This window comes from Myotis davidii, unplaced genomic scaffold (assembly GCF_000327345.1).
Source record: "Myotis davidii unplaced genomic scaffold, ASM32734v1 scaffold240, whole genome shotgun sequence".
Taxonomy (NCBI): Eukaryota; Metazoa; Chordata; class Mammalia; order Chiroptera; family Vespertilionidae; genus Myotis; species Myotis davidii.
The window spans coordinates 2,860,210-2,883,376 of record NW_006292334.1 but is presented as its reverse complement, the minus strand read 5'-3'; the positions used below and the strand labels follow the sequence as shown (position 1 = coordinate 2,883,376).

At 38.1% G+C, this 23,167-nt stretch overlaps 1 protein-coding gene across 1 annotated transcript in view; it reads left to right on the top strand.

Annotated features, from left to right (window-relative positions):
• PTCHD4 (patched domain containing 4) overlaps positions 1-22,456 on the top strand; it is a 166,799-nt gene extending 144,343 nt beyond the window's left edge. The window contains exon 3 of the mRNA XM_006765719.2: positions 20,446-22,456. Within this exon, the coding sequence (XP_006765782.1) occupies positions 20,446-22,079 (1,634 nt within the window). The 3' untranslated portion in view covers positions 22,080-22,456. The remainder of the gene's footprint in view (positions 1-20,445) is intronic.
• Positions 22,457-23,167: the final 711 nt, after the last annotated feature.

The following is a 23,167-nucleotide window of genomic DNA, read 5'->3' as shown; positions in this document are numbered from 1 at the left end:
AAGATTCATAATGTACGTGGGGTTACTTATGAGCATAGCAATTGGCTCAAGGTAAGATATCTTTAACAATTACCCCATCAAAAGAGAAGAGAAAGATTAGAATTCGGATTTATTTATATGTGATTTAAAAGGAAATCAGAGTCAGGAAAATCAGTTGACAGTTTTTAAATTGGCTGCTTTGTTTGAAATGGAAGAAAAACCATTGCTAATTAATCTTCACGTGAAATCATTTTCAATGCCTCCCATTCCTTTAGCACTCCATATTCTCATCATCTTTCTGAGTCCAGTATCACTTCCTTCATTTCAACTTTCCCATTTGTGTGTTACCCTCAACTCTTACAGTTTTACCTCTGAGAGACATGCAGCGCCTTGAACACCTTAGGTAAACAACCAATGCCTATTCCCCTGGATTAAAGTATTAGGGATTCTTAGTTAAGTATTTCTTAAATACATGTGTTCTCTCGATGAAACTGTAAACCTCTCAAAATAAAAAGCATCTGAACCTCCCTTCTTCTCTAATCCCTAATACCCAGAACATACCAGTTACTGAATAAATACCTGTTGAACTCAATTATTTTAAAGAAAAACTGATGTATATCAGGTATTTAGGTATTAAAGGATTATAATTTTACAGCCTTTAAAATAAAGTGTTTCAGTAAAGCCTAGTGCTGTGAGGGGAGCCAGAAGGTGTTAATTCATCCAGAATCTTGCAGGTTATTCTCTTGTTGCTATTTTTGTTGTTGTTTTTATTTTTAAAAAATTTAATTCTTTTAGTGTTTTCACAATCAGAAATCAGAAATACAAGTTAAGCTAATAAAATAACATTTACTCTTAATTTTAGTAACTGACTAGATCATTTTCTTCTTAAGGTATCAGTGAATTATTCCCACTGCATTTTCCTCAAGCTAGTAGAAAATTCACTTGTAAAAAAAGAAAGGATGGAAGGGGAAAAGAAGAAGGGAGAGAGAAAGAGGGATGAATGGTGGAAGGAAGGGAAGGAGGGGAAAATATCTGGTGGGAAAGAGGGGAAAAAAGAATATTTGAAAGTTTAAACATTAAGACTCCTTTCCTAGAGTCTGAAAGGTGGGATACAATGTCACCATCATTATCATTATCATCAGAATGATCTGTGAAATATTGAAATTTTATTTTGGTCTAAAAACCTAGCTCTCTGCTCCTTAGAGGTTCAGTGTCCTTTCTTCCCTCCTGTGTTTAACTGCTGCAGTTCTGCAACACACACCATCTGTCTTTTATCTCCCACCTGACTTCTCTCACGGGAAAACTAAATTAGTTTAAATCATGTGGGAGCATTATAAATACTGTTTGGTGATGAGAATAAATTGGTTCAAATCACATAGGTACTTTCCTAAGTACTGACTGATGAGGAAGTTTAGATACGTGTAATTTATAAATAAAATGAAGGAGCTTACCTGGCAAGATATGAGAAGTAGGAACAGTTTTTATATTTAATACATTGAAAGCACAGAGAAGGAACACTTTCAAAATCATTCTATGAAGCAATATTATCCAGATTCCAAAACTAGATAAAAACAGCATAAGGAAAGAAAACTATAGACCAATATTCCTTATGAAAAAAATACAAAAAATCCTTGATAAAATATTAGGAAACCATATCCAACAACATATAAAGACATTATACACTATGATAAAGTGGAGTTTATCCTATAAAGGCAAAGGTGGTTTAACATCTAAAAATAATGTACCACGCCAATATCAATGGACTAAAGATGAAAAACTACATGATTGTCTCATAGATACAGAAAAGGCACTTGACAGACTTTGACACCCTTTTATGATAAAAAATGCTTAACAAACTAGGAATAGATGAGAACTTTCTTAACCTGATAAAAAGTAGCTCTAAAAAACAAAAAGCTAACATCATACTTAATGGTGAATGTTTTTCCCCTAAGATCAGGAACAGTAAGGATTTCTGCCTTCACCACTTCTCCTCAACATTGTACTGGAACTTTCAGCCATGACAATTAGGCAACAAAATTAAATAAAAGATATTCATATTGAAAGGATAAAGCAAAATATCTCTATTTGGAGGTGATATGATTTAATTATAGAAAATCCCAAGATTCACGCACAAAAAAATGGTAAGAACTAATAAACAAGTTCAGCAAGGTTACAGGATCCAAGATCAATATGTAAAAATCAATTATACAGAACTAAGAGAACAATTCAATTAATAGTATTAAAAATAATAAAATCCTAAGGAATGAATGTATCAGAATAAGTGTAAAATTATTGTCTGAAAACTACACAGCACTGGAAAACAAACCTTAAAAGACCTAAGTAAATAGGAAGACATTCTATGTTCATAGATCAGAAGACTTACAATAAAGCTACAGTAATGGTGACTCAGTGGCACTTATACAAGGATAGAAAGAGAACTCAGTAAAATAGAATTGAGATTTCAGAAATAAATTATTATTTACGGTCAATTGATTTTTTACAAAGGTGCCTAGATAATCCAATGGGACAAGAATAGTCTTTTCAATCAATGATACTGAGACAATTGAATATCCACTGAAAAAAAATGAAATTGGACTTCTTCCTCACACCCTAAATAAAATTTAACTTAAAATAAATGATAGACTTAAATGGAAGAGCTAAAATGAGAAATCTCTTCAGAGAAAATATAGGAGTAACTCCTAATGATCCTGGGTAAGCAAAGCCTCCTTAAACATGATATCAAATGCAAAAGCAACAAAAGAAAACATGGGTAAATAGAGTTTTCTCAAAATTAAAAACTTCTGTGTTTCAAAAGATACCATCAAGAGAACACACAACTGACAGAGAGAAAATATTTGCAAATCATATATCTGATAAAAGGCTATATCCAGAAATGTTGCAATCTAATATCAAAAAGACAAATAATCCAACTAAAAAGTGAGCAAAAAAATCTACACTAATAAAAGAGGCACATGTAAATTGACCATCCCTCCGCTTTGCCCACCAGCCAATCGGAGTGAGTATGCAAATTAACCCAACAAAGATGTTAGTTAATTTGCATATGCAGGCATGGAGTGAAGAATGAAGACAGCATAGAAGGAAGCCAAGCGCTGCAGAAGGGAGCGAAGCTGCAGAGAAGCAAGCGGGGAGGCGGAGACGGGAGGGAAGCAAGCAGGGCAGTGGAGACAGGAGCGAAGCCCGCCTTGGCAGGCTTCACTCCCTTCTCTGCTTCACTCCGTCCACAGGAAGCCCTATTATTGCAGGAATCTTCCTGCAACAGGCCTCTAGTTGAATATATATTTATCTTAAGATAAATTAATGGCCAGAAGGTCTGAAATATGAGCAACATCATTAGTCAGTAGATAAATGCAAATCAAAACTTCAGTGAACACATCATATCTCTTAAGATGGCTAAAATTTAAAAGTTGGACAATAACAAGTGTTGACGAGATTGTGGAGGATTAGGACCTTTCATACATTGCTAGAAGTATAAAATGAGACAGTGCTTTAGAAAACAATATGACAATTCCTAAAAATACTAAATGTAGAGTTATTATATGACTCAACAGTTCTACTCATAGGTGTATACCCAAAAGAAATGAAAACATGTGTCCACACAAAAAACTTGTATGCAAATGTTCAAAGCAGCATTATTCATGATAGCCAAAAAGTAAAAAATATCCAAATAAAATATGGTATATTCATACAATGGAATAATATTTAGCCATAAAAACAAATGAAGTAATGATACATGCTATAATATGTAGCATATAAAGTTTTTGTAAAGCAATAGAAGCCAGTTTCAAAAGACTGCATCTTGTATAACTCCATTTATTTGTAATGTCCAGGAAATTGACAAATCTATAGAGACAGAAAGTAGATTATGGTTAGTTAGGACTGGTGGATGATGGGATAGATATGGGAAATAAGGAGTGACTGCTAATGAGTATGAGATTTTTATGGAGGGGGGTGATGAAATGTTTTAAAATTGTGGTGATGGTTACACAACTCTAATATACTAAGGATTATTGAATTATACACTTTAAATGGGTGACTTATACAGCACATATCTCAATGAAGCTGTTAAAAATCCAAGGGAAGGGGTTCACTTTTCAGATCTTATTTTTCTATTTAATTTGAAAACCCCATTAGAACAACATGCAAAGTTATTTTAGAAAATGTTTGCTTTCCAGACTCACCTCTATACCCAATAAAATGAATTCAAACTCAGAAATCTATAACATCTGCACAATATTAAGTCCATGTTATGTTATAAAGCACAATAAAGTATTACTGTTTCCACAGCCATTTCAAAAATACCATCCTATTTGGTGGCAGTTAGGGGAAATAGTTCATTAAACTTGTCAAAAGCATTTCTTAAGCATCTGTAATCTACTACAGTGAAAGCTCAGGTGTATGGAAGCAAAGAAACATAGAATATTACTTTGTGGAGTTAACAAAATACATGGAATTACAAGAACAAGAGAGGAGAAAAAAAAAGTATTTAACTAGGTGCATATTATATGGGAGAAATGCTTGTGAGAGTCCCAGGGTTTGTGGCATATATGGAATTATTTTATAGTCCTGCTATGAAGGGGAAAGGCACTCCTAGACCTGTATCTACTTTGATGCTCTGCTTTAGTAACTTACCTTTGACTCTGTAGAAGCAAATACTCTTCTGTTAGCTGAGAATCAAACTCTCTTGTTGCCCGTGGGAGCTAGGTGGAGGTTCTTGGGGTGCCGCTGAAATAATAATTTTCAGAAGCCCCCATGGGAAGATGGGATGTGGGAAAAGGCTTCATTTGTGTGAAGTTACATTTCTCAAGTTCCAAAGACCCCTGCCCCTTAAGCCAGTTCTTGAAAAGGTGCAGCTGGACTTCCAGCAGATCCAGAAACCAGACAGTGTCCAGTGTTTCTGCTCCCTGTTGCAGCCAGGTGTGGCTCAGCATCCAAGCTAATTCAAGTCCACTAGTCAATGTGTGAGGTCCAACATGGCATGTGCCATGTGGGCACAGGGGAGAGCAGCCCCTTGCACAGGAGTCACAGGAACTGTGTGTTGGGGGGGAGGGAGGGATGGGGGGAGAGAGAGAAAGAGAGAGAGAACTTTTTTTGTTTGGAAGTTCATATATTCAGGTTTGGAGCACTTGCAGTGGCCACACCCATCCTGGCCAGTAATTCGTTTCCAGGTATGACTGGCAATCAGGTATGTCCCTTTATACATCAATCAGACCTTACTGGGCATGTTTCTAAATTGTTTTTGTCCAATCCCTTCCCCCATCGATCGGCTAGGAAGAGACTTGGAGAGCGTTAAATGCAGTTTCCTGGCAAAGCTATATAAATGGCATGCCTATATTTAGTCTTCCCTTTCCTCCTTTCCTGTTAAATAATAACCAGGTTATTACAGCAGCAGCACTTCCACTTATGCATACTTCTAGCCTTCTCCCTGGAGGAGGAATCTAAGGCAAAAAGCTTTACATTTATTCATACAGTTCTTCACTGGATTGCTTTTGCAGGAAAAGAGTGACATCCTTTTTGATTGAAGAAATAGGGAGAATCTGACTTCCAATGGCTCTAACACCACAAGGGACCTAAAGCAAACCTGTTTCTCTTCTCTGCTTTCTTTCCCTTGTTGGCATCCCTCTTTACTTCCCCACAGTGGCATGGCCTCCCTCCTCTTGCAAGGGATGCATGTCTTTCTGAAGTGACTTTGTCTTTAACTGGAAGGATGTTTACATCAGGTTGGGAGGTAACAGGCTCCAGTGTCCTCCCATCTAGTGTTACCACAAGCTAGCTGATAAATTCATTGCTGCTTAGCTCAGGTCGTGGGATTTACTCTATTTACAAGAGCCCTTGAGAAGCAATTTGACGGTAGCATGTGCGCACTGAACTGACCCCAATCTCTGGCACGGCCAATGAGACTTTCCCCTGCTGACCCCAAGCTTCCACTCTTGTCCAAAGAGGAAAATTCCTTAGACACATTATATGTTTTATAGGGTTTTTAAAGTAGTTTTCCTAATTACTGTGTGTAGGGCCAGGTCTAATCATGGAAATGGTACTCGTTAAGCAGATATTTAAAAATTGTTATTAGCCAAAAAGATTCCAGAAGTTACCAAAAATTGTAGACACAGGGTTATGATAGTGAAAAATGCAGTTTAAAAATGTAAAACGCTGTTTGGGGAGGATGACACAATTACAGAAGAAAACTGCAGCTTGAATATGCTGTGTTTATGGCTTGCCTGCTCTATGTCTACTATCGGACTGTGAAATTAGAGATGCTCCTTCACTGATCACCTCACAGGTAATGTCTGGAAATCAGTCATTCAATCAATCAACCTTGCTGGGTTCTACGCAGTGGAGAATACTCATCTAAGAAACTAAATTAGAGTCAAATTTTCACCCTTATAATAAGGGGCAGGAACATCAGCCTGTGGGCTATATAAGTCCTGCAAAACCATTTGGTCTGGCCCTGCCAAGGCAACTGCAGGTAAGACTTGAAATTCAATAAATCTGGGAGTTATTTTCATAGCCACATACATTTATATTAAGTGAATTATATTAAGTGAATGATGTTATAAATATCCAAATGGCCCTTGACAGAAAAAGGTCCCCCACCCTGTAAATATAAATGATGGCACGGCATTTCCCAAAGTCCCTCATAAAGGTGGAATGGTGACCTTAAATAGGACCAGAGGCCAAGGTAGGGATCTCCACCTAACAAACCCCGAATCTAGATTTCCCCCTGCTCCCTGTAGGGAGAGTTAAGTAGATCTTCAAGGCAACCCCCCTAAGATTTCCTTAGCTGACAACTGCATGAAAGACTCTTTACCTTACAAATCCAGTTGCTGTCAGAAGAGAGTGTGCCAGAGACCAACATTAAGATACCGGAATATGGACAGGAGTGCTTCCTGCAAGGGATGAGAAAGCCAAGGGCAGGTCTGACCCTTCTCACTCATCTGTTATACAGGCAGTTCCGGGGAGAGAAAGGGGCTTCCGCTTACTGTGTTAAGGGAATAGTACCCAGTCCGTTGATAAATTGTGACAAGTGTTTTCAGGCTGTCAGCACGAGTGTTTGGAAGAGTGGTTAAAGAGAATGAACAAGGACTGGAAGATACCCTAGCACTATCAAAATGACAATGGAGAGGAAGCCCTCTCTTCATGGAAATAGAATTAGGGAACAAGAACCCCCACCCCCCAAAAATAATATTAGAACACCAGAAATCTTGGAAACTCAGAAGCACACATCCATTCATCAATTTTAAAATAAATATTTACTGAGTTCTAAGTACTCCCTTAAGTGGTGATGTAATCATCAAAGCATGACATAGCTGCTGCCCTCAAGATCAGTCTATTCATAGAGTTAAGAAGATACGGGTTCTGGTCCTGACTACCAAAGGGACTCTGTTAATGCCACGTGTCCCTGCTCTTCTGCATTTCCACTTTCTAACTATTAAATAATGGGCGGGGGTGGGAGGGTGGGATGGGGATGGTACGTATGCTTCCGGGAGTTCATGAGATCATATGCAATGATATCCCTCAGGATCCCATTGTGTGTATGTCCTCATTAGCGGGTCCTTCCTTTGGGCCCAGCTTACTTTGTCAACATACATTCATTTTAGGAAAGGATATGAAAAAACTCATTCATCCAAAGGACTAAATCACTATGCTTACAAGGTGGATCTTCCCAGGAGTATTTCCATTTTCATGGAAGACTAACTCCTTAAATTGCAGACTAAAATAATTTCCACTTGCAGATTTCCACACAGTAACATTTTTCTTAGCATTAAAGTGGCTGGCAACTCTCCTAACTAAACTGGCCAGCGCTGCTGCAAGGAGGGCTAGTACAGAAAATCTATTTCATTTAATATAATGCCCTCAAGTCCTTTCATGTTGTCATAAATGGCAGGATTTTCTTCATTTATTTTTGTGGTTATATAATTATTTGTATCCATACATCAATATTACTTAGGTTATTTCTAGATCTTGGTTATTATAAATAATGCTGCAGTGATATCTTTTCAAGTTATCAACTTAGTTTCCTTGAGAAAAAAATTCCCAGTAGTGAAATTACTGAATCATGTGGTAGTTGTATTTTTAGATTTTTTAAGGAACCTCTATACTGTTTTCCATAGTGGCTGCATCAATTTATATTATCAATAACAGTGCACAGGGTCCTTTTTTTCTCCACATCTTCACCAACACTTGTCATCTTTTTGTTATTTTCAAAATGTAGTTGTCAGTATTACAGATGTCCTCCAGTCCCCCCTCCCACTTTACTTCCCTCTACCTAGCCCCCGCCCTACCTCAGGCCTTCACTACACTATTGTCTGTGTGCAAGAGCTATGTATATATTTGTATCTGTTGTTTGGTTAATCTCTTCCCGTCTTCCCCACCCCACTTCCCTCTGAGATCTGTCAGTCTGTTCCAGACATCCATGCCACTGGACCTATTTTGTTCATTAATGTATTTTATTCATTAAATTCCATACATAAGTGAGATCATGTGATGTTTATCTTTCTCTGTCTGGCTTATTTTGCTTCACATAATATTCTCCAGGTTCATCCATGCTGTTGCAAAAGGTAAGACTTCCTCCCTTTTTACAGCAGTGTAAATATACCACAACTTTTTTATCCACTTATCTGCTGATGGGCACTTGGGCTGTTTCCGGATATTAATAGCCATTTTAATATGTGTGAGCTGCTTTCTCATTCTGGTTCTGGTTTGCATTTTCCTGATGATTAGCGATGTTGTGCTGTTTCTTAATTAAATTTTGACTAATGGAAACGGGCAGGACAAAGTCCAGGAGGGTTATTAAGATGGAAGGAGGAAATAGATTTAACTCGTTACACAAGAGGGTAATGAGTTTCCTACCATTTCCATTCACTGGAGCTGTGTTTGGTGGCCTGACATGTCATCATGATTAGCTGTTATTTCAACAGACAACTTCAAGACTGAAACACAGAAGTGTGACTATGGGAGCCGGTGCTCGGACCCTCTGCCAGGATGCTCTCTGCCCCACCCGCTGCCCTCTATCTTTTGCTTTTGGGACTTCACCCCAATAATGTTCTGAGAAAACTCCCCTCTAGAAATGTGTGTTGCCATAAGGCTAAACTAGGCTGTGGGCAGCCGAAAGGGGACAGATTACAGAAAAATACATCGAGAAAGAGCCTTTTCAACTGAAAAGGAACTCTGTGCTCATCAGGGATGTATTAAAGGATACCAGTTCAGTGGCTTGGAGAGTGGCCTCTGGTAGAGGTCTCCTTGCTGAGGGAGCTCAGCCAGCTGCCCCGCATCGCTGCTGTGCTCTCCTGGTTTGCTCTGTGAGTTGCAGAATACAGAAATCAGTGGCTGCAAAGCTCCCTCTCAGCCTCTCTCCAGCTAATGAGAGCGAGTCTATTGGCTTATTCAGAATTGGAACACACAGGTAAGAATGCTGCGATTAGTTGAATCCAGTTAACTAAAACCCTTTATTAGTCAGCATTTTCCACAATTAACATGTAACAAAAAAGGCAAAATACAAAATAGTAATCAGAGAAGAAAACTTTTAAACTTGGCTCTAGTTTTGCTACACCTTCAATCCAAACTCCCACACTCTACAACTATATAATAGTAGTCAATAATACCTACTATTTGAGGGAGTTCTAATTGTGTATCAGATATTTATACTATGGGGTTCATGTCTAGGTTACCTTTAACATAGAAATCCTTTGAAGCAGATTTTAAAATTTTACAATTTGCCAAATCTGGCCATGGAGTTGTTTACTTTGCCTAAGATAACAAATCTAGTAGATGGTATTAATGAAGCATAAACCCATAGAACTCAATGCTTTAACCAATATGCAATATTGCCTCCTGATTATTGGTGCATGATAAAATGATAATTCAGAAACATATTATTCAAGAAATAATAATAGCTAATTCATTGAGTGTTTCCTGTGTTCCAGGCACTGCTCGGGGCACAGGGTAACTATTATCTCATTTAACCTTCACTCAATCCCCTAAAAGAGGTACTATTTTATCCCCATTTTCCAGACTAGGAAAGTGAGGCACATAGAGGTTAAACTAATTCTCTCTACCTCACATATTATATGGTTGAGGAAGCCAGAACTGGAACCAAAATGTGTTACTTCAAAGCACATTCTTTTAATTGCTACACATGCAATTATCTTTTTCTTCCCCTCCCTCCCTCCCTCCTTCCCTCCCTCCCTCCCTCCCTCAGGAATCTCTTGGTTCATGGGTCAATGCCCAGCCACTGTTTTCTTTAATTCTTCCTTCCTTCCTCACTCCCTCCCTCCCTCCCTTCCTTCCTTCCTTCTTTCCTTCCTTCCTTCCTTCCTTCCTTCTTTCCTGCCTTCCTTCCTTAGGATTTGATACAGTACAGAAGAGAAATACAAATTGAATACAACTTAGAATGATCTTATTCAATAAAGTTAATCAACCGATAAAAGTTGAATCAAAAAGGAAGTTCTGGTTGATGAATTTAATGACTCAGATGATTCAATTCCTGAGCTCTCTGGTTAATTAAATTTCCACAGGCTTCAGGCTATCTTGTTCAGAGAGAATTCCAGCCCATGGGGTATTTTTATTTCATCTTTATTTCTAAGAAAGACAGCAAAATACTCAAGGATGTTCCCAGAAAACTTGCCCTTTGAATCATGCTTTTATCAAGCATTTGTGCTGTAGCTTTGAAGATTTTCTCTTGAACAGTATTTATTAGAAACCAAACTGTGCATAATTGAAATTTGCCAACATTCTTTCCATTTCAAACATGTTACTGAATGATTGAATCAGACATTTTTAAAGTATTCTCCAGATCTTAGTGTTGCACAAATCCTAAGTCATCACCACTTTTTCTCTTGATAAGATTGAAGAGCCCCAAATCTTGTAATTAATGAACTGCTAAATTAAAACATATAGCTGTGATGTGGTTTTCAAGTGGGATAAATGGGAGTTATTAACTTCAAAAGGGTGACATTTTACCATATTTCCCCAAAACATTCAGAAAAATTTTAAAAAATGAATAAATTAGTTTTTCTAACTTTTTGTTATTTATATGCCTTACCTCAATAAACATTAGGATAATCTTAATATTTATTCCTGTAAGTTCTTGTATTTATTATTATCTTCTTATATAATCTCTTGATTTTTTTTATGCATATGTTTGCGTTTAGTTTATAAATTACCAATCCACTTCTTTTGACAATTGTCAAATTTTCTGACCAATGACCCATTCTTTCATTTATTGCTCTGTTCTGCTTAAAGCAATGACTTTTTAGTTCTACTTGGCTCCTCCTTCTTTCCCCTATATTAATACGAATCTATGTTATCTTCCTTTCAAAACATTTTTCACTTCTCATATGCCCAACTGTCATTCTCTTTTCAGTGAGGATGCAACTAAAATATTACTTCTACTAGGAAGCCATCCTTTTACTAGTGATGTGGTCTGGAAAGTCAAATCATCCAGGAATTAACTCTCACTCAATAATACTATTCTATCACCTGTACTCAAATAAATCAAATTAAAAAGCCAACAATAGCCTGACTGGCATGGCTCAGTAGTTGAGCGTTGACTTACGAACCAGGAGGTCAGGGTTCAATTCCCAGTCAGGACACATACCCTGGTTATGGGCTTGATCCCCAGTAGGGGCCATGTAGGAGGCAGCTGGTCAATGATTCTCATTGATGTTTCTGTCTCTTTCTCCCTCTCCTTTTCTCTCTGAAATCAATAAAAATGTATTTTTTAAAGTCAACAGTAACAACAAAAGTTTTATTTAATTTTGTTTTTTTCAAAATACTTATATATACTAAAATACAAATGCCCTCAAGCAAAAGACCGCAAGGAACACTACTGTAATTAACAAATTTCGGTTTTTTGACTTGTTACAAAGAGGAAGAACATATTTTTTGGGTGACTGTAGGAGCATTTCTGGAAGTAGGTATTATAATGGACATACTATATGACTTTTGCAAGTGTTTGGTGATTTGGAAGAGGCAGCATGATTGGTTACTGTCAAGAAGGGAGTATGATTCTATGATCAATTATCTTAATAATTTCTATACCTAAAATGTGAGAAGACCATACCAAGACTACGCTGTGATTGGCAAAGAAGCAGGAATCACTTCTATTCCTTTTTTAAAATCTTTATTGTTGAAAGTATTACATAGTGTCCCTTCTTCCCCACATTGACCTCTTCTAGCCTGTGCCCCACCTCCCCACACCAAGCCTTCACCACCCCATTGTCTGTGTCCATGGGTTATGCATACAAGTTCTTTTCTTTTCTTTTCTTTTTTAAATATGTTTATTGATTTTTTACAGAGAGGAAGGGAGAGGGATAGAGAGTCAGAAACATCGATGGGAGAGAAACATAGATCAGCTGCCTCCTGTACACTCCCTACTGGGGATGTGCCCACAACCAAGGTACGTGCCCTTGACCGGAATCGAACCTGGGACCCTTCAGTCCGCAGGCTGATGCTCTATCCACTGAGCCAAACCGGTTAGGGCCAAGTCCTTTTCTTGATCTTTTTCCTCCACCTTCCCTCTGAGATAAAGAGGATATTTGGTCTATTCTATGTTTTAGACAGTGTTTTTGTTTTGTTTCACCCAGTCATAATCATGGAGTGGTCTTAGAGCTGATTCCATCCCAGGCACAGCGTGGTCTTGCCTGATGCTGTTCTGCCAGACCGTGGTCACTAGGACAGTGTTGAGCGCAGCTGTGAGTACCAGCCCAGCTTCTGGCAGGACCAATGCCTACTTGACAGCATCCAGCTATCAGGACTGCTTTTTTCTTTCTCAGGAACAATGTATATTAATTTCATGAAACTTAAGAGACACAGAAAGCATTGAGAAGAAAATGGAAAGCTTCCTGAATGGGGATGCCAGGGAGAGGGAGAAAACAGGAAATCATGCCATCATGTGTGAGCTGGCCCTGCTGTAGTGCTTCAGCTCTTGGCAGCCCTGAGGCCCTGCAGCAAGGAAAGCTGAAAAGAGAGTTCCACCTCCCCCCACCCCCCAGCTGGCTCAGCTGTGGTGGTAAAGATAGCAGTAACCAAGCTGCATTCAGAAGGCAGCATTCAAAGTCAAATGATTTGGAAGATTCTCCAGGGCACACATCCTACAATTGCCAGCATTGAGCTTTTCCAGTCAATATAGTCCTTACTGGGTACTAAATACATGTGTTAACTTCTCTAAAACTCATCACAATTCTATGAAGTAGGTCCCATTGTTATCTCATTTTACAGATGAGGAAACATATGGAGAGTTTCCAAAAACAATCTGCCCATCATCACAGAGCTAGGAAGTGAAATATATGGAATTTAAATTAAAGCTGTCTGGCTCTGGGGAATGTGCTACTAACCAATATAAAGTAGTGTTATTTATCTAGCTGGGTCCACTTTGAGTATTAAAACTTTTATTGTAATAGCTATTAGGTTTCAAAACAACCCCATTATCTCTCTCTATTTCTATCTCTGTTATCTCTCTGTCTCTGTCTCTCTGTCTCTCTCTCTCTCTCTCTCTCTCTCTCTCCCTCTCTCTCTCTCCTAGTACTAGTACTAATATATATAGTACTAGTACTAGTCCATTATATAATGGACTTTAAATTTTTTTAACTTTTGCCCTAGTTGGTTTGGCTCAGTAGATAGAACATCAACCTGCAGACTGAGGGTTCCAGGGTTCAATTCTGGTCAGGAGCACATGCCCGAGTTGTGGACTTGATCCCCAGTAGGGGGCGTGCAGGAGGCAGCCAGTCAATGACTCTCGTCATTGATGTTTCTATCTCTCCCCTCCTCTCTGAAATACTAGTAAATAAAACAAAAATATTAATTTTTTAAACTTTATGTAGAATTACGAAAATGATGGCATGCAAACTCTGCTATGAGACTATATGCTCTTTTGTATGCATTAAAAATGCATTAAAATATGTATAAAATAGACAACTGCTCTGAAAATTATGCAATGAGAATCTGTTGCTAAATTCCATTTATTTTTAAATAAAGGACCTAATAAAATTCTCCAACCTCCTGCTAAGTGCTAAGGGGTGAGTATCTGTTCAGGTTCATTTTTAATTCCTCTTTCTCATGCAATACCCTGTCTCTGTGTTCTAGCCTGCCTCATTCTAGACTGGGATGGGGCATCTCAAGAAAAGCCACTTCCTGCTTAAGAGTAATATGAAGCTAGACCCACCCTCATTGCACAAAATCATCACAGATTTCTAGGTAAAACCATCAAATGCACCTGGCAAGAGCTGCTTGGAAAATTCTGTTGAATAATTTTCTACCCTATATCTTTTTCAGCTCTGTAGGTACCAAGAGGCAAAAGCCTTGGCCATCCTTTATGAATGGAGCTTGATAAGCACCTATTCATTCTAGATGATAATTAATTAAAAATAGGCATTCTACAAAATACACTATATTTATCACCTTTAGGTTAGACATCAAGGTGATTAGAAAAAATTATCATCTCTTAGGCAGCATGAGTGCTTTATGGAGGCATTTGTACTCTACCAAATAGCAACTTAGAGCAAATTCTTTAATCTTATATTCCATTCCCTATAGACATTTATAATGCTGAGCTATTCAAATTAATGAATTGCATGCTAATTTTGCAATTGGACATCATTGATATATATCAGCACTTCTGCCACAGAATCACTGAGTAACATTCAGCAAGTGTCCTTTTTAGTGAAATGAAGCAAACTACTATACCTGTATCCCAAATCTTACACTGAATAAAGGACTGTTCATAATAATCACTTCAAAAAATTTAAAATATCCTTAAAACTAGACACAGATTACAGCCAATTCAGTGTCACAAACATTTATTATTACTTTTTAAATATATTTTTATTGATTTTTTACAGAGAGGAAGGGAGAGGGAGAGAGAGTTAGAAACATCGATGAGAGAGAAACATCAATCAGCTGCCTCCTGCACACCCCCTACTGGGGATGTGCCTGCAACCAAGGTACATGCCCTTGACCGGAATCGAACCTGGGACTCTCAGTCCGCAGGCCAACGCTCTGTCCACTGAGCCAAACCAGTTAGGGCACAAACATTTATTAAGCACCAGTAATATGCCAAATAATTTGGACACAAAAATGACAAAAACAAGTGCCTGCCCTGGACAGTGAGGACCTTATAGACTTACACAAAAGATAGGCCCACCAATAGATAAATTCAGCTGGGTGTAGTTAGCATCATGAAATGTGTTCAGACACAAAAGCGCGACTTCTAAACAAGTGAGTTGTAATTGAAGAGGGAAAGGGGAGGTGTTGGAAATGAGATCATGATTGAGTGGTATATTTAAAAATCTAAATAGGAATCAGGCTACTAAAGAGAAGGAACACTTGGTAAGGATCCTGTATAATGCCAAACAAGTGAACAATAACAAAATGCTGATTAAATATCCAGATGTTTTTGTCTGCTGCTTCACTGGTTTTGTTGACTGGGGCTTTATTTTTTCATTCATTATTTATTCATTTGGTTTGCATTGGGAAGTCACATAGCTTATAGCTCAATAGAAAGTCAAAATGCTCTTTCATCTTAGACCAGTGGTGATTTCCACAAATACAGGTATGTTCACAAGCTTGCATGTATGTTTTCCTTATTATTGCACAATGCTTCCATTTTTTTTTTCATTTAGAAAGAAGTTTCCCCAACAAAATATCCGAAGAGTTTTGGAATATTCAATACATGCGCATACACACACACACACACACACACACACACACACACAAACACACACACACAAAGTCTTTTATTTCTATCCATTTCCTGTTTGAATTTTCTCCCAGTTTCAACTCTGTTCAGATCTTTTTCTATTTTCTTTCATGAAATTTTTGCCAAAAGAAATAATAGTTATTCAATAATGTCACACTGAGATACATATTATATTATTCTGACATAGTTTGTAAATTATAATATAGTGGAAAGGAGTCATAATCAAAATTTGTCAGTCATCTTTTGGAACATTAAATAAAATATATGTTTTGGGCAATAGCTTAATCTGCTATAACAGCAAGCTAATCTCTGCTGAGCATGCAAAACAGAGCTTATTCTTGTATCATTATTTATGTATTGTTTATTTGTATTACAACTATAAACCTACTTTTGCTCCCCCTGTGTATAGAATGGAATATTACTTATCCATAAAAAAATGAAATCCTACCATTTACAACATTATGGGTGGACCTAGAGGATATTATGCTAAGTGAAATAAGTCATACAGAGAAAGACAAATGCCATATGATTTCACTTATATGTGGAATCTAAAAAACAAAATAAATGAACAAACATAACAGAAACAAACTCACAGATACAGAGAACAAATTAATAGTTGCCAGATGGGAGGAAAGTTGGAGGTTGTGGTAAAAAAAAAAAAAAAAAAAAAAAAAAAAGTAAAAGGGATTAAGAATCACAAATTGCCAGTTATAAAAATATTCATGGGGATGTAAAGTACAGCATAAGGAATATAGTCAATAATTTTTTAGTAAATACTAGTATATGTGGTGTCATATGGGTATTAGATGTACTTGGATGATCATTTCATAAGGTAAGTAAATGTTTATTCACTATGTTGTACAACTGAAACTAATATAATATGGTATATCAACAGTAATTAGAAAAGAAATTAATTTTTACAAAGTATATAACTTCTTGACACAGATAATACGATGCTTTAAGTATATTATTTTTATAACAAATAATATATATTTTAAAGATACATTTTCTGAGCCCATCTAGGATCAAGAATTATAGTATCCCAGCTGGTGTTGCTCAGTGGTTGAGCATTGACCCATGAACCAAGAGGTCACTGGTTTGATGCCTGATCAGGGCACATGCCCAGGAATAGAACTGGCTCAATCCCCAGTGGGGGGGGGGTGTACAGGAGGCAGCCAATCAATGTTTCTCATCGGTATTTCTAGCACTCTATCCATCTCCCTCCACTCTTCCTAAAAAAATCAATAAAAACATATTTTCAAAGAAGAATTACAGTCAATTTAATTCAATAAGAGGTTAGTGGACATCTCTGGTCATCTATCACTTTGCAAATGTTCTGCAGAGTATGAAAGTAACATAAAATTCATTCTCTGACCTTGAAGAATTTTCAATCTAACCAAAGAGATTGACCATATCTTGAGAAAGTCATTTTGTTCCAGAGCAAAACAACCCATCGTTGTGTGTTAAAATGAATTACTAATTAGATGCAGTGGAGTTTAGGAATCAGAAAAAAAATCAATGTGTTTGGAATTTTCAGAGATAGATTCTTGGCAAAGATCAGAATTGAGCTGTCCCTTAACTGTCCAATGGATAGAATTTCAATTAAATGACCAGTAATGAAGAGAAGGTGTTATATATGGCAGAAAAAAAATAGCATGACAAAACTAAGAAGATAAGACTAATCATGGGCAGGTTCATGGAGAGAGAAGATTACCCTGGCTAAAGCAGGTAAGAGATATGCACTTCTAGGAAGCAACCTAATGATGATGAGAATCAAATGAGTGAATATTGATAGCAATACCTTATAAAATACTTAAACCCATGAATGAGATAAAACATGCCATCTCCAAACAAAGTTTGGAAATTGTGTTTTCAGTCTTTATCACACTTAAAGTGATTACTTAACCTAATACAGTTTAGCACATCTTCCTACACATACAGAGCTTGGTACTATATAAAGCAACACGCTGGCCTACATAGTGTACCTAATATTCCATAAAAGTGACCATTATTAAAGGCAAGACAAATTTAGCTATAGCCCCACATAGCCTTCCCGCCCCCCTTGTGGCTACAAAGATAGCAAGAGTCCTCATTTCAGAAGAGAAGTGCTCTATTTAAATAATTATTTTAATTACCTTAACTAATATCCTAATATTACATTTTTGTCAAGGGAATAAGAGAACAAGTATCTTGTTCGGTCAAGGAGACTTGCAGAATATGGAAATTAACAATTGATGTTAAGAATCATTAGACTTAATTCAGCGATCATATATGTGGGGTTAGTAATTTTTTTATTAAGTTACTTGGGGTGACATTGATTAATAGGACCATATAGGTTTCAAGTGTACATCTCCAGGACACATGATCTGCACATAGCATTATGTGCCCACCACCCCAAGTCAAATCCTCTTCTGTCACCACATGCTTGGCTCCCTTTACTCTTTGCTACTCCCCAACCCCTTCCCACTGGTAACCACCATACTGTTGTCTGTGTCTATGAGTTTCAGTTTTATATTCCACATATGAGTGAAATCACATGGTTCTTAGGTTTGTCTGACTCCTTTATTTTGCTTAGCATAATAATCTCAAGGTCCCTTCATGTTGTTGCCAATGGCAGTATTTCATCTTTTCTTATGGCTGAGTAGTATTCCATGGTATATATGTACCATGTCATTTTTATCCAATCCTTTATTGAAGGATACTTTGGTTGTATACTCCATGTGCAAGGATACTCCATATCTTGGCCACGGTGAATAATGTTGCAATGAACAATGCATATGTCTTTGTGAATAAATATTTTTGAGTTTGGAGGTAGATACCCAGAAGGGAGATTGCTGTCAGAACCCTTTCTACTTGTTTGGTTACAGGATCTTTCCTGACTAGAGACCCAGAAGAGAGAATTTTGGAGAATAAATGGGTTTTTATTTGGAATAATAACTCCAGTGCAATAACAATTAATAGTTAATAGTAACTCCCAGAGTAGGTGGGCCAATGTATCTTTAAAATCAAAGATCAGCATTATATACATTTAAACCTATAAATTCCATGGCCTAACTGTAAAGCAAGAATTCTTAAATCCCCATGAAACAAGTTTGGGTAGGTGTTAACTCACCTACAAAACTTCGTTGGTTAGGAGTAGGTTCACTTGCATATAACTGCCTTACTTACAGCTGTTTAGACAAATGGAGATTTGATTTTCAATCCAAGAGGAAGATAGGCTAAGGCTCTTTTTGGTGGCTCCATGATGTCATTTGGGACAAAGCTCCGGCTGGTTTTCTGATAAGCATCCTTAAATGACTTCTTCTGACATCACATTGTCCAGAAATATGTCACATGAACCACCCCTACTTGAAAGGTTGGCTGAGAAATAGAGTTTTTAATTGTGTACATTGTAGTCCCAAATAAAAGTGACAAGGAAGGGAAGGAATTATGTAGGCCAGTTAGCAAACTCTATGAACAACACAAAATCAATGATTACAGTGAGACCTCAGCCATGATAGTATGTTTAACGCACTCCTAAGTAAACTGGGTCTATAACCCAGAACTCCACTCTCTAGGTGCCACACAAAGTCCATTTTCCAGGTTTTCTTAAACTCGTTCATTTGGTACCTCTACGCTACATTTTTTGTCTAGTGGATTTCTTGGAGAACAGCCCAAGCACAGCTTCTGTCATGCATGGAAAAGGTTTGTCTATAGTGCTGCTATGGCTACAAGGGCAAGACTGATCTATGAAGATTTCCATTCAGGCAGACAGTTATCGACTGATATATCGTGGCTGATCATTGACCGAGCTAACTCAGGCAAGTGGAAAAAAAGAGAGAGAGAAACTGCAGGTATAATATGATACCTTTATGATTTCTGATTTTGTAAGAAAAAAGCAAGTGGTGGTATCTTAAGAGCTGTCAAGTTCCTGAAATAAAACATCTCAGTATCTATTAGCTTCAGACACATAGTAGGTGTTCAAGCAGTATTTTTGAATAAACTTTATTTGTCTATTTACCCTTATCAAAATGTGTACAGAAGCTGGTTACAAAAAGAAGCATTTTCTATGTACTTTAATGAGGCAGTCAAACATTTAGTCAGGTTACATCTCTGTGAATAAAGGCTCTCTGAGGAGCCCAGAGGAAATGCTGGCTGTGATCTCTTGCTCTGATGGTCTTGCCTTATCTTTTATATGACCTGGCAGATTTGTTTTTCGCACATCCAGTGTAAATCAAATCTATAGGAATCAGTTTCTAAGCCATTTGGCCACCAAGCAGATTATTAACATTGTAAAATCAATTTAAAGCCATTTTTAAGTGTTTAAAATCTTCTAATTTCCTAAATCAGAATGTAAATCAGCCTGAAATGGAGGTTAGGGACTATCAGTCAATACATCAGTTGATCAAACACTGAGTTGGTGTTGGAGGGCATTGAAGATGCAGGAATAACAGCCCCTCCTCTTGACAATTTATAATCCATTTAAGGAGACAATTTGTGTGTGCGTGCAGATAATGCCACATTAGATTACAACTTGTCAAATTAATAGAATGGACAATAAATACTTCATTTTTTTCCAACAGACAAATTTGGACTTTCCTAAAGTGGGAACAGGGAGCAAATATGTCCTGCTATGTAACTCAAATTCTGAGATCCTGATAGGAGGATTAGAGTATAAAGTACTGTTTACCTTAGATAACCTATCAGGAATTCACTTGAATTCACATAGGAGAAAATAAACAACAATTCTTCTTCTTCTTCTTTTCTTAAATTAGGTCATGGAACTAAAGGAGTATTTGAGCTTCTGTCTGGATGGCGGAGAACCAGAGAAAATCTGCCCTTCAAAGACAGGGTAGCAGATGCCTATTCTGATGTGATGGTCACCTATACCATGACCAGCTCCCTGTACCTCATCACCTTTGGCATGGGTGCCAGCCCATTCACAAACATCGAGGCTGTCAAGGTCTTCTGTCAGAACATGTGCGTCTCCATTCTGTTAAACTACTTCTACATTTTTTCTTTCTTTGGCTCCTGTCTGGTCTTCGCTGGCCAACTAGAGCAAAACCGCTACCACAGCATCTTTTGCTGTAAAATCCCTTCTGCAGAATACCTGGACCGCAAACCCGTGTGGTTCCAGACAGTGATGAGTGACGGGCATCAGCAGACATCCCACCACGAGACGAACCCCTACCAGCACCACTTCATTCAGCACTTCCTCCGTGAGCATTACAATGAATGGATTACCAATATCTACGTGAAGCCCTTTGTTGTCATCCTCTATCTCATCTACTCCTCTTTCTCCTTCATGGGGTGCCTGCAGATCAGTGACAGAGCCAACATCATCAATCTGCTAGCCAGCGATTCCCCGAGTGTTTCCTATGCCACAGCCCAGCAGAAATATTTCAGCAACTACAGCCCTGTAATAGGCTTCTACGTCTACGAGCCCCTCCAGTATTGGAACAGCACCGTCCAGGAGGACCTGCGGAGACTCTGCAGTGGGTTTACTGCAATGTCCTGGGTGGAGCAGTACTACCAGTTCCTCAAAGTCAGCAACATCAGTGCCAATAACAAGAGCGACTTTATCAGTGTCCTGCAGAGCTCATTTCTGAAAAAGCCAGAATTCCAGCACTTTCGCAATGACATCATCTTCTCCAAGGCAGGGGATGAGAGCAATATCATTGCTTCTCGCTTGTACCTGGTGGCCAGGACTAGCAGAGACAAGCAGAAGGAAGTCATAGAGGTGTTGGAAAAGCTGAGGCCCCTGTCCCTGTCAAAGAGCATCCGGTTCATCGTGTTCAACCCCTCCTTTGTGTTCATGGACCATTATGGCTTGTCGGTCACAGTGCCTGTTCTGATCGCAGGCTTTGGTGTTCTCCTGGTGTTAATCCTGACTTTTTTCCTAGTGATCCACCCTCTGGGAAACTTCTGGCTAATTCTTAGCGTCACCTCAATTGAGCTGGGGGTCTTGGGCTTAATGACATTATGGAACGTCGACATGGATTGCATTTCTATCTTGTGCCTTATCTACACTTTAAATTTCGCCATTGACCACTGTGCACCACTGCTTTACACATTTGTATTAGCAACTGAGCACACCCGAACACAATGTATAAAAATCTCCCTGCAAGAGCATGGGACAGCCATTTTGCAAAATATTACTTCTTTTCTTATCGGGTTGGTCCCCCTCCTATTTGTGCCTTCGAACCTGACCTTCACACTGTTCAAATGCTTGCTGCTCACTGGGGGTTGCACACTTCTGCACTGTTTTGTTATCTTACCCGTGTTCCTAACCTTTTTCCCCCCTTCCAAAAAGCACCATAAGAAAAAGAAACGTGCCAAGCGAAAGGAGAGAGAGGAAATTGAATGCATAGAAATTCAAGAGAACCCTGATCACGTCACCACAGTCTGAAGGTGTAACTAATGGATTATTTTTCTTTTCCAGTATGGCACAACGATGCAGGGCGAGTCAAGCTCAGACCTCAGCTGCTTGGGCTGGCCAGGGGTAACAAGGCAAGTCAGATCAAGAGTGAATTCCTCATGACACATCAAGGTGTCCACTTCTTGGGGGAAAGAGAGAATCAAAGAAGGGGAACCCTTCTTTTCCACCTTGTTCTCCACTAAAGATAAGTTTCTGGATGTGATCTTAGAGCTCTTCCAAGGAATGGATGGGTCAACGAAGTGTTAGAAGTCTAAAAGAACCAACTGCTTTCGAAAAGAAAATGCTTAGGAGAGGTGGAGAAGAGAGGGAAAGGGGCCTCCAAATAGGGAAACAGACATAGAAAATGTCAAAACTGTCGTGGCATTTTTCATATTTGTTTTTTGAACAGGTTGGTCAAAGGAAACCTATGCATTTGGGGAGTACATATTTAATCCCGTCTAAACCAAAGGACTTCCCAATCCATTTTCTGTGTACATATACTTTCATTCATATATATATATATATATATATATATATATATATGGACTTAGATATGTCTTTACTGTACATTGGCATTTGTGTGGAGGGAGATGTCCATTTGCAGATAGGCTGGTCTTTCTCTAGAAAGTCAAATCAGCCTTAGCCAAATAAGGAGCCTTCATGGCTATTCAAAATCAGCTCCTGTTTCAGCAGCAAGAGTATCATTCAACTGTGTTAAGCAAAATGATCAGAGATGTGACTCTATTAGATTCTATGTATCATGTTGTCAGTCTTTGAGATTCTTGCTTTGGAAGACTTAGCAAAAAAATACCAAGGACATATGAATTAATTGCCACATGGACAAGGTTTAAAATCTTGTGTTAGAGCTAAATAGTTGATATGTTTTTTGTTTTTTTTATTGGCTTTAAATTGTTCTCTGTAATTAAGGAGGCTGATTTGGCTGCTTTCAGAGAGCTCAACCACTGCAAATGAGCATTTTATATGTACTGTCTATACATGTGTCTATACATGTGCGCTAGTTAGTGTGTATGTGTGTGTGTGTGTGTGTGTGTGTGTGTGAGAGAGAGAGAGAGAGAGAG